The sequence below is a fragment of the Suricata suricatta genome, chromosome 17 (assembly GCF_006229205.1).
Source record: "Suricata suricatta isolate VVHF042 chromosome 17, meerkat_22Aug2017_6uvM2_HiC, whole genome shotgun sequence".
Classification (NCBI taxonomy): Eukaryota; Metazoa; Chordata; class Mammalia; order Carnivora; family Herpestidae; genus Suricata; species Suricata suricatta.
The window spans coordinates 52,674,100-52,689,442 of record NC_043716.1 but is presented as its reverse complement, the minus strand read 5'-3'; the positions used below and the strand labels follow the sequence as shown (position 1 = coordinate 52,689,442).

General features: G+C 55.9%; 1 protein-coding gene across 1 annotated transcript; it reads left to right on the top strand.

Moving 5' to 3' along the window:
* The first annotated feature begins 1,277 nt into the window (after window positions 1-1,277).
* On the top strand, window positions 1,278-14,274 carry FADS6 (fatty acid desaturase 6). Its single transcript, XM_029929178.1, has 6 exons — window positions 1,278-1,518; window positions 2,009-2,175; window positions 10,529-10,709; window positions 11,313-11,500; window positions 12,631-12,810; window positions 13,542-14,274. The coding sequence occupies exons 1-6, from the start codon at window positions 1,356-1,358 to the stop codon at window positions 13,689-13,691; spliced, it is 1,029 nt and encodes a 342-aa protein (XP_029785038.1). The 5' UTR covers window positions 1,278-1,355; the 3' UTR covers window positions 13,692-14,274.
* Window positions 14,275-15,343: the final 1,069 nt, after the last annotated feature.

The window sequence follows — 15,343 nt, the reverse complement described above, 5'->3', positions numbered from 1 at the left end:
CCACCTCCCTCTCTTCCTGCTGTTCTTCCTCCCTCCCAAAGACTCCCTCTGAAAATGCTGCCCTCACTGTGCCAGACTTCCTTTAGAAAGGGACTTCAGCGGTGCCTGGGGGGCTCCGTCGGTTAAGCGTCCCACTTCTGCTCAGGTCATGATCTTGAGGGTTGTGGGTTCGAGCCCCGCATCTGGCTCTGTGCTGACAGCTCTGGAGCTTCTGATTCTGTGTGTCTTTCTCTCTGCCCCTCCTCTGTTCTGTGTGTGTGTGTGTGTGTGTGTGTGTCTCAAAAATAGATAAACGTAAAAAAAAGGAACTTCAATATGAAACCACAGGGAATGTAAAACCGAAGAAAAAGGAGAATCGACCCTCACATGCAGAGACGCGAGTCTGCAGGGCATAGTGGCTTGTGACTGGAGACCCTCCAGCAGGTCTGGCTGGGGCTACACTGAAGGAAAGGGGCTGGGACAGGAGTTGCTCCCAAAGCAGGGCAATGGGTGCTGTGGGCCATGACCCTGGGCGCCCCTGAACGAGCGGAACTGCAGAGGGACCCACCAGGCGCGGTGACCCCTGGGTGTGTTTTCTCTATAGTTTCTCCTTCTCTATGGCTATCCCTTTTGGAGTTTCTCATTCCAAAAATCACTGGGCTGGAGAGCGCATTCTCCATGAGTCACCGTTGCTAAAGATGGGGACCAGAGGGACCCGCACTCCCCATGTATCTGAATGGAACGAGCCCTTGAACTTTCTGTCCCATGAACTCAAAAATATTTTTTGCCAAGCACGGTTCTACTTACTAAAGATACGGTCTGAGCAAAAGCTGCAAGGTAAGGCCCTGCTGGCACCCAGCGTCCAGTCTGTTGGTGGAGACAGACATTCCGGGTCACATCTGCGGAGTGCCATTGAGAAAAATACACAGACTATGAGATAAAAAATGCTACAGCGAACTCCAGAGGCTGCGGGGACTGGGAGAACGCGAGGGAGGTATCTGAGGCCAGGCGGTCAGGGATGGCGCGGAAGGGTGGGGTGGGGGTGGGGGCCTCTCCATAGGGGTCTCCCCTCGAGTTCCCTCTAGCCCGGGCTGATTCTCCATCCAGGGTGGCCTCCTCCCTCCACCTGCGCGCATCTGCGCCTCCTCCTGCGGTGTTTCTGGTCCTTCCCGCCCGGAGGGCGCCTCCGGGGCCCGGCTAGGTCGCCTCCGCGAGCGGCAGGAGGCGCTCGGGTGCCCAGCACGCACGGTGACTCCGAGGGCGGGTGTCCCCAGTCGGCGCATGACTCCGCCCCTGTCCGCCCCCGCCCGGACTCCGCGCCTCGCCGGGCGCCGCACACCGTCCCGAGTCCCCCTGGGGTGCCCTGGCGGCCGCCCATGGAGCCGGCACCGGGGGCTCCCCGGGGCAAGGGCGGGGGCGAGGCGCTGCTGGGCGAGCTGGAGGCTCTGGTACAGGACGTGGTGAGGACGAGCTCCTGGTGGGAGCGCCACGGCGTGGACTGCGCCATCCTCGCGCTCAGCCTCCTCGCGGTGCCGGCCGGTGAGGAGCGCGGGCCAGGGGGACAGAGGGCGGCGCTGCGGCTGGGGAGGAGGGTGCGGGGTAGGGTGGGGGAGAGGCCGGGGACTGGGGCGTGGGGGCCATGGCGCTCCCCAGAACCCGGGAAGGAGGGGTACACCGCAGATCCGAAAGTCCGGTTGCAGGGTCCTGCCCCATGTGTCAGAGGATGAGGCACTGGAGGAGGGAGAAGGCCTGGTGGCATCCAGGGCGGTGGGGGGGAAAGTTGAGAGGGAGGAGAGGGACTGGGGGAGGGGAGTATGTTCCGTGGGGGACACCAGCGATGGGGTTTCCTCTGGACCTCTCCTGGTGGGACCTGCCCCATCGCTGCCGGTGGCAGCCCCCTGGCCCTGGGCCACTTTGGCAAGGTCTCTGGTAGTCAGGGGCCAGGACATTTGGGCCCAGATCTCCAAGAGCTGGAGGAAGACCCTGTGCACCCTCATCCCCCTACCCCCACTCTCCTTCCTCTGTACAGGGTTCTTAAGCCTGCGCTCTGAGAATGTCCTGGTCCTTGCCCTGGGTGTCATTGTCCTGGGTGTGTGCCACTACACGCTCACTGTCAAGGGCAGCCACCTGGCCACTCACGGCGCCCTCACCAAGTCAAAACGCTGGAGCAGGATCTGGGAGCTTTTCTTTGTGGAGGTGAGCCTGGGAGGGGTGGGCGGGGCTGTTCGCAGCCTGGGCGGCCTCTCTGCTCTGCGGGGGTGTGCAGGCGTGTGCAGCTGCGTGTGCCCACGCGGAGTGTGTGTGTGCTCATCCCCAAGGCCTTGAGAGGCTGCCTACACTGGTGGGCACCTTGTGAGAGGGGCACGAGGAAGGTACACATGTCTGCCTGGGGCAGTGGACCCGGCCCGGGCACCCCCTGTTTCTCCTGGGGGCACCGGCTTGCCCCTCTGTGGCACTGGCCCAAGTGGTGGTAAAACTTCCTTCTGCCAGGGCAGCTGTCCTGGCGACAACCTTTGGGGGCTCCTGGTTTCCCAGGCAGGGGTCAAATGTGACCCCTAGACAGAAGGGAGGGGACAGTAGGGGCCGACAGTGTCCGAACTCTGGAGAAGGCTCCCCCTCTGACGCCTCTGGCAATGGCCGAGCCAGCCCCAAGAGCCCCCTGCTCCCCCAGGGCCTTTGCCTCCACTTCTCCCCGTTCTCTCTTCGGCCTCCCCCTGCTCGTCCACAGGCAAGGCCGAAGTTGTCTGGCCAGGTCAGGCCTTTCAGTCCCTCTGAGGAACTGCTCCCTCCTCTCTCCCTTCCGGGTAGGGACCAGGCCACCCGGTCCCTTAGGAACAAATACAAAAGCAGACACTAGAAACGGTCCTTCACTGCCACTCGTTACCATGACCAATGAACTCAGTTGTAAACTTTATGTGACTTTATAAAGGTTTACGGAACTCTACATACCCACAGACACGCAGATGACATTTTATGAAGTTATGTTTGTTTTCTAGCATTCTCCATTCTCCCTTTCTTCCCTTCCCCTCCTGCACACATTTCTCAAGTGCTAAGAACTAGAGGAACCTACAGATCCATGATCCTCAGGGTCTGTTTTAAAAAAATGTTTATCGGGGCACCTGGGTGGCTCAGTCAGTTAAGTGTCAGACTTTGGCTCAGGTCATGATCTCACGGCTCATGAGTTCGAGCCTTGTGTCTGGTTCTGTGCTGACAGCTCAGAGCCTGGAGCCTGCTTCAGATTCTGTATCTCCTTCTCTCTCTCTCCCTGTCCCCCACTCACACTCTGTCTCTGTCTCTCTCTCAAAAATAAATAAGCACTAAAAATTTTTTTATTGTGCACTCTCTCTCTTCTCTCTCTCTTGTGTGAGAGTGTACACATGAGTGGGGGAGGGGCAGAGAGAGCGGGAGACAGAGACTCTCAAGCACAGAACTCATGACCTGTGAGATCATGATCTGAGCCAAAATCAAGAGTCAGATGCCTGACTGACGGCAGAGCCACCCAGGCACCCCAATTAGGGTCCATTTCAAGATACTTCACTTCCCAGAAATCCCTGGGCACCGGTGCTAGCCAGACTCTGAGACCTGGAGCCATGTCAGCCCCGCCCCCCGCGCCCTTAATCACGACCAGGGGAGGAACTGGGGACACAACAGGTAGGATTAGTTCTGTGTGAATGTTTCAAAGCTCCCTGAGTGCCAGGAGCCTGGGGGCAGCTGGGGATGAGGAGGCGAGGGTAGACTTGGAACGAGTTATGACAAGGGATTGACTGTACAGAGGTGACCTGTGATCGGCAAACTTCAGTGTGCAGCTGAATGGCCTGGAAGCCCCGGGTTCTCGGAGGAGAGAGGCCTGGCCGCTTTACTTACCAAGGTCCCCAGGTGAATCTGACACCCACCCAAGTGTGAGGACTCCCTGGCTTAGGCTCTGGGGGGCACAGTAGCTGTCGTGGGTGCCAGGCGAAGGCAGGGAGCTGAAGACAGCTCCGCTGAGAAGCGCCCCCAGGGTTCCCCAGCTGAATCCCAGCACGTGACCTGCCCTGGGGACTCACGTGGCTTTACAGCTGCATGCAGTCTTGTCCCCTTGAGCCCCAGGGCAGTGGCCTCATCTTTACCTCTTTATATCTTGGGCTCTTGGCACAGAAGTGAGTTCTTGGTGTTCCACTAGTGTTTGCTCATGATGACCCCTGCAGAGGACGTGGCAACCAAGTCCAGGGAAAAGCCAGCGAGTAGAGAGGGTCACGGCCTAGAGACCTTCGAACCGCTTGTGGCGGGGGAGGCCTGGTTGTCACGTCTGTGTTGTGACAGCTGCAGGGGTGTCAGCTCAGTACTCAGGTACTAGCTCACCACACCGTGTGGTTCTGGCTACTCTCTGGGGAGGATCTGGTTTCCAAAGTGGGGCAGGGCGTGGCTTGGTCTCCCCAGGCCGCTGGCTTTAGTGGGGCAAGTGCAGTCACTGGGGAGGGCGCCGGTCTTGGCGGCCAGGCAGGGGACAGTGTCCGAGCAAAGCCTTTGAAACCACACGCCCAGCCTTGCCGGCTGCCCGACCTTGGGCAAGTTCTTGAATTCAGTGTTGGCTTCCTCACCTAATAAACAGGATAATAGCATCACTGGCCCGACAAAGCCATGCTGAGGACTGAGACCACGTGGATCTTGATTTAGGGCCTTGGACGCTCAACCAAGTGTTAGCTTGGCTCTTTCTCTCTGGAGGGAACGTGCGGTCAGCTACAAGGAGAGGGTTAGTGGGTTTGGTTGTTTGTTAGTGCTGTTTGTTTTTAACAGAAAGGTTGATGCATTATGCGAAGCCCGACAGACCTGAGTGTGTGAGTGTGTGAGTGTGAGGGTGTGAGTGTGTGTGTGTGTGTGTGTGTGTGTGTGTGTGTGTGTGTGTGTTGAGGGTGCTGTTTGCTGCGGCCCTGGCCCACCACCTGCTCTCCGTTTGCACAAAGGACAAGTTCTCGCTGCCCGGGATCCTCCTGGACCCTCAACTCTCCACTTCTGCCGTGTCCTGTTGTTTTCTCTGTTTGATCCTTCTCTTGTTGGCTGCCTGTGCTCTGCCCAAACCCTCACCCTGAGGAGACACCAGAATGATCCAGTCCTCTGGTCTGTAGGCCTAGGTGTCAGCGAGTATCATTGGTGTCCCTGAACACCCAGCTTTTTCCAGCCTTGTCTCGGGATCTGCCGGCTGGAACCTGGGGCGGGACAAGGACCTGGCCCTCTCTGGCCTCTTGGATCTGGAGCGGTGGGGGAGCAGGGGGAGGGGGGAATTGGCTTAAATCCTGAAGCTTGGGAAGGATTAACTCCCGAATCAGAGGCCTCAAGGACTTCCCTGTGTTTCATGCACAGTCAAGAGGTTCCTGAGTGGGAGGGAACGGGCCGTACTAGTTACTAAACTCTTCAGTGTGTCTCAACTTCAAACCCTCCTTCTAAAGTTGGCTTTGTGCTTCAGGGGTGGAGTCACAGCTGGTCCAAGGAGAACGTGGGGGTGGTGGGCCGGCTCTGCCCCGGGGAGGGGGTGTCCCACAGGGGGATGCCGTCCCCTTCCTTGGAGTCCTATGCAGTGGTGGAAACAGAACTCAGAAGCCCCAGCCTGGTCATGATTCCTGAATATTCTCAAGTTCTGTGGTGTGGCCATTATCTTATGGTCTGTCTCTCTGACCTTTCCTTTTTCTGGACTTGAACCCTGAAGGGTGTTAGTCTGAGTCCGCCCGACTGTGATTTTTAATTTTTTAAAAAATTTAGAGTGCAAAACCAGATCTGTAGTACAAAATATACTTCTGTAAAAAAAGAACTTTAGTTTTAAAATAATTATAGATTCAGAGGCCCATTGCAAAAATAGGACAGAGAGGTCCTGTGTATTCTTCAGTCAGTTTCCCCCAGTAGTTACATGTATATAACATTTATATTTATATAAGTTACATTCATATAAGTGTTCTTCAATAGCCAAATGCGGAAATTGACATAGGTACTCTGACGCTGAGGAAATTGACGTGTGTGTGCGCGCGCGCAGGAAATTGTGTGTGCACGGGTGTGTGCAGGAAATTGGTATAGGTACTATGTGTGTGATTGTGTGTGGGTGTGTGTGTCTGTCTGTCTGTCATTTATTTTATCATGTGTAGATTTGCAAAACGGACTTTCCAACGGCTCCCCTCCCACCCGCCCCCAGCTTTGTTGGGGCTTCCTCAAGGATAAGGCAGAGGATTCTGGCAACTCCTACTTCTGTGGGTCTGTACAGGTTGGCTCCTGGTGGTGGCGACCGAGATGGGGGTGTATATGGCCTCAGAGGGACAGAGGACACCGGAGTAGGGCCAGGCGGTCCTGGCGGTCATCTGTGGATGGCAGCCTGAGTCTGAGGGCTGCAGCCTAGAGGGAGGGGCTCGGAGAGAACAGGGCAGGCTTGCTGAGGGCCCGGCACTGGCTGCCCAGCCGGGACAGGACGCCTGGGTTGATGGGGGAGCCTGGAGGGCTGAGACAGCGCTGGACCAGCCTGAGTGATGATGGCCGAGGAGTGCTCTCCACATCACTGAGCTTGTCCAAGCCCCTCCAGTGGGTGCTGGGGGCACAATGGTGAGCAAGACCTGCTTCTAGTTCTCCGAGGGCTCAGAGTCAAGTGGGGAAGCATGAATGACAGTAAAAGAATAAAAATGCTGATTATATAGGCTGACACTTCCTGGGTGCCTACTGTGTACTTTACATGAATTATCTTCTTTTAAAAATTTATTTCCTTAAGTTTTAAAAATTTATTTCTGAGAGGGGGGGGTACCACAAGTGGGGGAGGGGCAGAGAGCGAGAGAGAGGGAGACACAGAATCCAAAACAGGCTCCAGACTCCAGCTGTCAGCACAGAGCCCGACGCGGGGCTTGGATTCATGAACTGTGAGATCATGACCTGAGCTGAAGTCGGATGCTTAACCCACTGAGTCACTCAGGTGCCCCCCAAAAATAAGTGTTTTTCAGACTACCACCTTAGCTATTAATTACCTTTGGCCACAGGCAGAGGGCTGAGGATGCTTAAGAGAGCAAACAGCTGAGTGAAGGAAGAAGTGACTAATGGGAGACTTAGGGTCCCTGCTACTTAGCGGAGGGAGGGTGTCAGGAGGACTTTCACTGGCACCTGCCCTGTGCACACTGTGGCCGCTTGCAGGGCCTGAGTGCTGCTAAGATATTGGGGCCCTTAAGTCTTCCAGACGGACTGCATGGTGAGTGACATCAAGAAGCAACACCAGGGGCGCCTGGGTGGCTCAGTCAATTGAGCGTCCAACTTCAGCTCAGGTCATGATCTCATGGTTTGTGGGTTCGAGCCCCGCGTCGGGCTTTGTGCCGACAGCTAGCTCAGAGCCTGGAGCCTGTCTTCAGATTCTGTGTCTGCCTCTCTCTCTAACTCTCCCCTGCTCATGCTGTCTCTTTCTGTCTCTCAAAAATAAATAAATAAATAAATAAATAAATAAATAAATAAATAAATAAACCTTTAAAAAAAAAAAAGAAGTGACACCAGCCTTGGGGAACCCGGTTGGTGGAGCATGTGACTCTTGATCTTAGGGTCATGAATTTGAGCCCCACTTTGGGTATAGAGACTACTAGAAAAAAAAGAAGAAGAAAAAGAGAAGAAGAGGAAGGAGAGGGAGGAGGAGGAGGAGGAGACGGAGAAAGGGAAGGAGAGGCCTCATCAAGCCTTGAGGCTTCTGGAATTCACTCTGGGGCTGCATGTGGAATCCTCTTGGGGGAGACCTCTGCTAACCCCTCACAGCAGGACTGTGCATTTCCCAGCTGCCTCAGCGGCATTGGGCCATCTCCCCTGCCTTTTGGCTGATGGGCGTACATGCGCAGTCTGTGTGGGGTCTTTTCTTCCAGCCCAAAGCCACCCCCTCCTTTCCTCTACGGAAGGAACATCCAGAAGGGAGTGAGAATCCTAGTGTTATAGAAATAGCCCCAAATCTGTTCTTATGCATATAAAAAGGCCAACCATACACAGACTCTCGAAGTGTGTGCTGCGTCCCATGTAGCTTGGCTCCCCCGCCTCCTGGGGTCTGGCCACGTGACTGAGAGGCTGACTGAGAATGTGACCGGGTCCCTGAGGGCCTGCCCAGGCGCCAGGTCATCCCTGACAGCACTAGTCAAAGTGTGGTGAGCCGCGGGTGTGTGTGGAGATGCGGAGCGTGTGCCCGAAAGGAAAGGCAACTTCGTCCCCAAGCCCAGTACAGGACAAGTGCCCAGAAGCAGCGACTAAAAACAGTTGCTTCTTGGGGAGCCTGGTGGCTCAGTCAGTTGAGTGTCTGACTTTGGCTCAGGTCATGATCTTGAGGCTCCTGAGTTCAAGCCCCGCATTGGGTTCTGGGCTGACAGCTTAGAGCCTGGAACCTGTCTTCGGATTCTGTGTCTCCTTCTCTTTCTGCCCCCTCCCCTGCTTGCTCACTGTCTTTGTCTGTCTTTAAAAAAATTTTTTTTAATGTTTTATTTATTTTTGATACAGAGAGAGACAGAGCATGAGAAGGGGAGGGGCAGAGAGAGAGGGAGACACAGAATCCGAAGCAGGCTCCAGGCTCTGAGCTAGCTGTCAGCACAGAGCCTGATGTGGGGCTCGAACCCACGAATGTGAGATCTGACCTGAGCTGAAGTCGGAGGCTTAACCGACTGAGCCACCCAGGCGCCCCTTTGTCTCTGTCTTGAAAATAAATAAACATTTAAAAAATTAGGAAAAAAACAGTTGCTTTTTCCACGGGGTGCCTGGGTGGCTCAGTCGGTTGTGTGTCTGATTCTTGATTTCTGCTCAGGTCATGATCCCAGGGTCTGCTCAGGCTCTGCTCTGAGCATGGAACCAGCTTGGGATTGTCTCTCTCTCTTTCTCTCTCTTTCTCCCTCTACCCCTCTCACCCACTCTCTGTAAAATATAACAAAGACCAAAACAGCTGCTTGTTCCAATTACATGGGATGGAGCCTTGAGGATCAGAACACACACTTGCAGGCCCTGGACAGAGGCAGTCTGCCCCTGAGGATGTCCCTGCAGACCCCAGCTGCAGCCCCGTGTGCCCGCCGCTAGAAGCTTCTGGGGAACCCGAGCTACGTGGCCGTGATGGGTGTGTGCTCTGGAGAGGAGCAGGCCTTCAGCTGACACGTGACCTGCCCGCCCTCTGCAGCCTGGCCTGGCCTCCTCCCTCTGCGAGCTTACAAAAACAGACAGCAAAACTCTTTTCTAGCAGGTTCCCTCATGTGAGAGCAGAGCGCTCCATCCTGCTTTCGTGGAGTCGTATCAAGGCCATGCTGGATCCCGTTCTCTGTCTCCAGATGGGCCCCTGCAGGATGAGGTTGACCTGTCTGTCTGTTATAAAACCACAGTTGTGACGTCCCTAACTGTGCCCCCCAGTGTCCTCTAGCTCGACCTTCCGGCTGTACTTCATGCCGTTTCATTGTGAGAGAGAGAGGTCACTGTGAACAGAGTGTGAAGGCGGTGTCATTCCTTGTGTGTCTTCTCCTGGCTTTGCCTCTGCTGCTGGGGACCCAGAGCCTGGGTTCCTGCTCCTTTTGCAGTTAGTGGCTCCTCTCGGGGGTCTTATGGCTTCTCTTGGGTGGATTCTGGGTTCAAATCCTTCCTCTGCCACCTTCCTAGCCAAGTGGCCTGGGGTTAGTCACCTAGGGTGGTCACACGTGGCCTCCCTCTGCCTCAGTTTCTGCTTCTGTCAACCGTGAATGACAACACTGCGGACTGGCTAGGCTTGGGCGATGAACAGATCACATTGGTGAGGTGCACAGCACTGGGCTGGGCGCTCAGGGACGTATGTTCCGCTGTCTGAGGCTCCGGGCGATTGGCGCTGGGAAACTCTTCATGTCCTACCAGAAACAGGCAGGTGGCGGATCTTCTCGATAAAATTAACAAGATCTTCTGGCCTGGATGAAATCCTGGAGGAGGCTGTTATCTGCATTTTCATTTGCATATATCTGCATAAGAAACACCTACTGCCTCTTCTGCATTCAGAATGATTGCCCTTCTTGGAGTCCCAGAGCCGCTGCAAGAATCCCACACGAGGGTGAGGGTGCATGCCAGAGGAGTCACCCCTTCCTGGGGAGAGGTTCACACTCAGCCCCCACCCAGTGCCTCACCCTGGGTGTCACGTTCATGGATGGATCACTCCTGCACCCCACCCTTCACTGTTGTGGGCTCCGAATGCAAAGCAGTGTTATGGAAATACAGATGCTTCCAAGATAAACATGAACAAAATAATTGGAGCTGGGTGCCCGGAGCTTTCCCTGCAGGGCGCCCAGTCCTCTGAGAGCCCTGTCGGCCTTGCAGGCTGGCTCACGTGGGCAGTGACAGAGTGACAATCGTCGGGGCTGGCCTCTCACCTCCAAATACTTGGCATCACCACCCCAAGTGGACACAGTTCTTTTGACTTGCTGCCACCCTGTGGTCTCGGAATCTGAGACTAGATGGTCTGATATGCTGGGTGTGAGGCAGGAAGGCCCTGGAAATGCAGCATCCGGGGACGGTGGGTGTTCCTGAGGCCCTGCTTTGTCTGACTGCCTGACTCGGCCCCGGTGTCCCCCCTGGCTCCCTCCTCTAGGTATGCTCGTCCTTTACCGCAGAGTATGCCAAGTACGGACACGTCAAGATGCACCATGGTTACACCAACGTGTTGGGCCTGGGGGACTCGAGCACGTGGAGGCTGCCTTTCCTCAACCGCTACGTGTACATGTTCTTTGCTCCCCTCTTGATCCCCGTCATCACCCCATTGGTGGCCGTTGGTGAGTATGCCAGGGCTGTGCCCCACAAAGACCAGGTCCCCCACTTCCCTCACTTCCCCTGCTGGCTTCCTGGAGGCTGCTCGTGGAGGAAACTGGGAGCCCCAAGCTAAAATCAGAAACTGTTGGAGACAGCGGGGCCGGGGTGGAAGGAGCCTTGGTCCCGGGGCCAAGTCTGGCTGTGCCACTTACTGGCTGATGACCGCAGGCAGGTAACTTAACCACTCTGAGCTTCAGGTTCTTACTTGGTCCTCACAGGTGGTGTGACAGCATTGTGAGGTCATAGATGTAAAAATAGTTCGCCGAGGCCTTGCGCTGTATTGCAGGCTGTGGACTGTAATGTCACGGGAGCAATACTGTATGGTGGAAGGAAGGGCTGGAGGGCAGCCAGACCCGGGTCCCAGCCATGGGCGGTTCTTACCACTTGCCAGCAGAGTGGTCTTGGTCAAGTTGCTTAATGCTCCGTTTCCTTAGTCATAAAACGGGCAAACCTACTTTTCAGGGCTCTGTGGATGAACTGATCACCCTAGTTAGCACCACCAGGCCACAGGGGGCCGGCTTTGCCTCTCCCCACCCCCACGCTCTATTTCTTGCTCCCTCTGGCAGAGCGGCTGAGGAAGGTGGAGCTCAGGTCCGCGGTGCGGACGCTCGGCCTGATTTCCCTGGGCCTCTACGCTCACTACTGGCTGCTTCTGAACGTGTCTGGCTTCGGGAGCCCCGGCTCGGCCCTTCTCTGCATGCTCACCACCAGATCCCTGCTCGCCCACCCTTACCTCCACGTCAACATCTTCCAGGTGAGGCCTGCTGCACCCTGACCACAGGCTAGACCCGCGTTCTGCGGGGAGAGAGGCCACCTGGGGAGAGAGACACATTCCGCCGCCTCCCACCCCAACCTCTCTCTCTGGGTCATCACAGAGAATTTGGATTTCAGGTAAAGAATTTGCTTCTGTTCCACACCAACTGCCATTCACATGTAGATCGTGGATGGAAGATTTGAGGAACTTAAAAAACTTAAAAAAATTTTTTTAATGTTTTATTTATTTTTGATACAGAGAGAGACAGAGCATGAGAGGGGGAGGGTTAGAGAGAGAGGGAGACACAGAACTGGAAGCAGGCTCCAGGCTCTGAGCTAGCTGTCAGCACAGAGCCCGACGCGGGACTCGAACCCACGAATGTGAAATCTGACCTGAGCTGAAGTCGAAGGCTCAACCGACTGAGCCACCCAGGTGCCCCAAGATTTGAGAAAGTTCTATGCATACGGCACTTGACTCTGCCCTGTGGGGCACAGGGGGTGGGAATGGGAGGTATTCAGGGGAGACCAGCGGCTCAGCGCTCAGTTCTAGGGCCGTTTCCACAGGGATGCGTCCATGTTCCCTGGACTCAAAGACTAGATGCCTGGAGGTCAGAGCATCCTTCCCCCCCAACCCCCACTGCCTGCCGCACTGCCAGCGATGACCTCATCTCCTAGGACAGCTGTGGGTCCTGCTTGAGCAGAGGCGCCCTTTCACTCGCAAATCCTTAAGACCTAGGACCCAGCCTGGCAGAGGAGGCCTTTTCCCATACTTGTTGAAACAACACGGGGGTGCACAAACTTGATCTTGAACCCTGAGCAGGATTTTGATGGGGGAAAAGAGAGCAGAGAAGGGCCTCTCCAGGATAAGACAAAGGCAGAGTGGAAGTCATGGGCACGTCAGTACCACGGGGCGCAAGGGGTACCCAGGCCAAGCCCCTCGCACAGATGGAGAGAGAGGCCCAGCGATGGGTGAGACTGAGCTCCGAGCACAGACAGGAGAGTCTCGCCACGGTGCGGGTGAGGGAGGCACAAGGACTCTTTGGGGAGGGTCCCCAAGTGGGAGGTGAGGACGTCTGGGGCAGGGTGGGGAAGCCTGCCCAGCTGAGGGTGTGACCCACGTGTCTGTCACAGCACATTGGGCTGCCCATGTTCTCCCGGGACAAGAAGCCGCGGAGGATTCACATGATGAGCCTGGGGGTGCTGAACCTGCCCCGCCTGCCGGTACTGGACTGGGCGTTCGGCCACTCCCTCATCAGCTGTCACGTGGAGCACCACCTCTTCCCCCAGCTCTCTGACAACATGTGCCTGAAGGTAGGTGAGGGCCAGGCTGGCCTGGTCCGAGGTTCCCGGGAAGGACCGCCCTGTGTACGAGCAGCAGTGTGAGTTTCCAAGCAGAGGCATGTGGGTTTCTTGCCGATACTGCAACTCTGGACACGTTAACTGAATGTCTCAGAGCCTCAGCTTCTTCCTCTGGAGAATGGGAGTAAGCAGTGCTTGCTAGCAGCAGGCTTTAAGGATGAAATGAAATGGATCTGAAATGGTATGCACACAGTATGTGCTTGGTAAAAGGGAGTTCTAGCTTTTTTTGTTTATTTTTTAAAGAGAGAGAGAGAGAGAGAGAGAGAAAGAGAGAGAGAAGGAGGGAGGGGCAGAGAGAGAGGAAGAAAGAGAATCCCATACAGGTTCCGTGCTGTCAGCGCAGAGCCTGACTTGGGTCTCGGACCCATGAACCATGAGATCATGACCTGAGCCAAGATCAAGAGTCGGACGCTTAACTGACTGAGCCATGCAGGCGTCCAGGTAGCTCTAGCTTTTATCCCCTATGCCAACGGGGACTGTGGCACAGTTGGGAGCCCTGGGGGAGGATGTTGGGGAGAAAACCCTCACCCCTTCCCCTTGCCTGCAGGGAGGGGAGAGGCAGGAATCCCTCATCTCCTCCAAAGCCTCATGGAGCAAGGGACTGGGAGGAAGGGGGCCCCCGTGGGGAGGACCTGCCCACAGTCCCGCCTCAGCCGCCCCTCCTCCTGCCCATCTTCTGCCAGGTGAAGCCCGTGGTGTCCCAGTTCCTCCAGGAGAAGCAGCTGCCTTACCACGAGGACTCCTACCTGGCTCGCTTCTGGCTGTTTCTCCGTCGCTACGAGGAGTTCATGGTGCAGACCCCTCCCATCACGGAGCTGGTGGGATTGCAGTGAGGGGTGGGCCGCACCCTGCGCCCGCCTCACCCCCCAACCCCCCAGCCTGATCCTAGCTCTCTTGCTTCTGCTGGCCTTCCTTCAGTCCAGGAGGGCACGGGCCCTTCCCCAGGGCCGTTGCTTGGCTGCTGGTGGTGGAGACCTCAGGCTGGATGTCTGGGGAAATCGGCTCACTTTTCTGGGCTTTGAAGGATAAGTGGGGGAAGGGAATAGCAGTGGCTGGGATTCTGGTCAGTCTGGATCTCAGCCAACTTCATCTTGGGGGTGGGGAGATGGGGGACGCTAAGCAGCTGAATTCCTCTGCTGTATCTGAGCCTTGATAAGGTGATGGGGAACGGGGACAGGAGAGGCCCTGGGTAAGGGGTAGGAGAGGAGAGTGAAGGGTCAGGCCCTCAGTTAGGGCCTCTCGGATACCAGGAGACCCCCATGCTCAGCTGGCCACTTCCTGTGTTCTTTGAGACTATGCCCCTAAGGAGCCCTCTCCCCAGGGACCACAGGGAGAGGTTAGTTTTTATAGAAAAATTTTAAAAAATATCTTTCTTTATTTTTGAGAGAGACAGAGAGTCAGAGCATGAGCAGGGGAGGGGCAGAGACAGAGGGAGACACAGAATTTGAAGAAGGCTCCAGGCTCTGAGCTGTCAGCACGGAGCCTGACACGGGGCTCAAACTCGTGAACCTCGAGATCATGACCTGAGCTGAAGTTGGATGCTTAATGGACTGAGCCACCCCAGCGCCTGGGAGAGGTTCCTTTTGGCAGCCTTTCCTAGTTCCTCTGGCAGAGAAGCCTGGGCGGGACACTGGCTCAGCAACAACCAAGACCTGCAACATCAGTGAAATTAAAGTGCATGTGTTTTGTAGGGAGAGCACTCCAGGGGAAATGAGCGCATAAATAAGGGTGTAAATGGCTTTGAGCTTGACCTTGGCTAGTTCTAGATAAAGTCTGCTTTGTTCCATGATGTCCAGTGGGGGTGGAGCCGGAAGAAATCTCAACTGAGAAGAGAAAAAAACTGGGGGTGGGTAGCTGAGACTGGAGGGGGTGATGTGCACAGGGTCTGGAGGACAGACAGCCTCAGAGTGGGGAGGAAGGAGGTCAGGGAGCAGATACAAGGGCTTGGAGTCAAGAGCTGGGCTTGGCTGTGAACAGGTGCAGGGAGGAAGGCAGGGACACAGGGAACCACTGATGCCAGCTGGAGGAGGGGACGCCGCTGAGAGTCAGCTAGAAGCAGGCAGCCTTGAGAGAGGACCGGAAACCACCCTAACTAGTGGCTGGATGAGAGGGCACAAGGAAGGGCCCAGCTGGAGGCTCGGGGAGGAACAGAGAAGCAGGCCAGGCCTGTGACAGGAGACCAGAGCAGTTCGTCTGAAGCAGGGTTCCTTAGGTCGGCACTATTGACATTAGGGCCGGATCATTCTTTGTCACTGGGGCTTCTCCTGGGGCATCCTGGGATGTTTCACAGCATCCCTAGCTTCTACCCATGGGGATGCCAGGAACCCAAGTTTTAACAGTCAAAAAAATTTCTCCGGCATTGTCAACTAACTGTCCCCTAGGGGGCGAAATCATCTTGGGTTGAGAACATGCAAGTCATGTTCTGAGCACACAATTGCCTTGTTTTTCAGTGAAGCCTTTGGACAAAGTGAAGGGCCTGCCATCC

What these genes read in the sequence shown, in the direction of transcription:
- FADS6 (XM_029929178.1), top strand. Translation starts at nt 1,356, where the DNA reads ATGGAGCCGGCACCGGGGGCTCCCCGGGGCAAGGGCGGGGGCGAGGCG. An exon ending in CCTCCTCGCGGTGCCGGCCG is followed by an intron (nt 1,519 to 2,008) that starts GTGAGGAGCGCG and finishes TCCTCTGTACAG; the next exon opens with GGTTCTTAAGCCTGCGCTCT. An exon ending in CTGACAACATGTGCCTGAAG is followed by an intron (nt 12,811 to 13,541) that starts GTAGGTGAGGGC and finishes ATCTTCTGCCAG; the next exon opens with GTGAAGCCCGTGGTGTCCCA.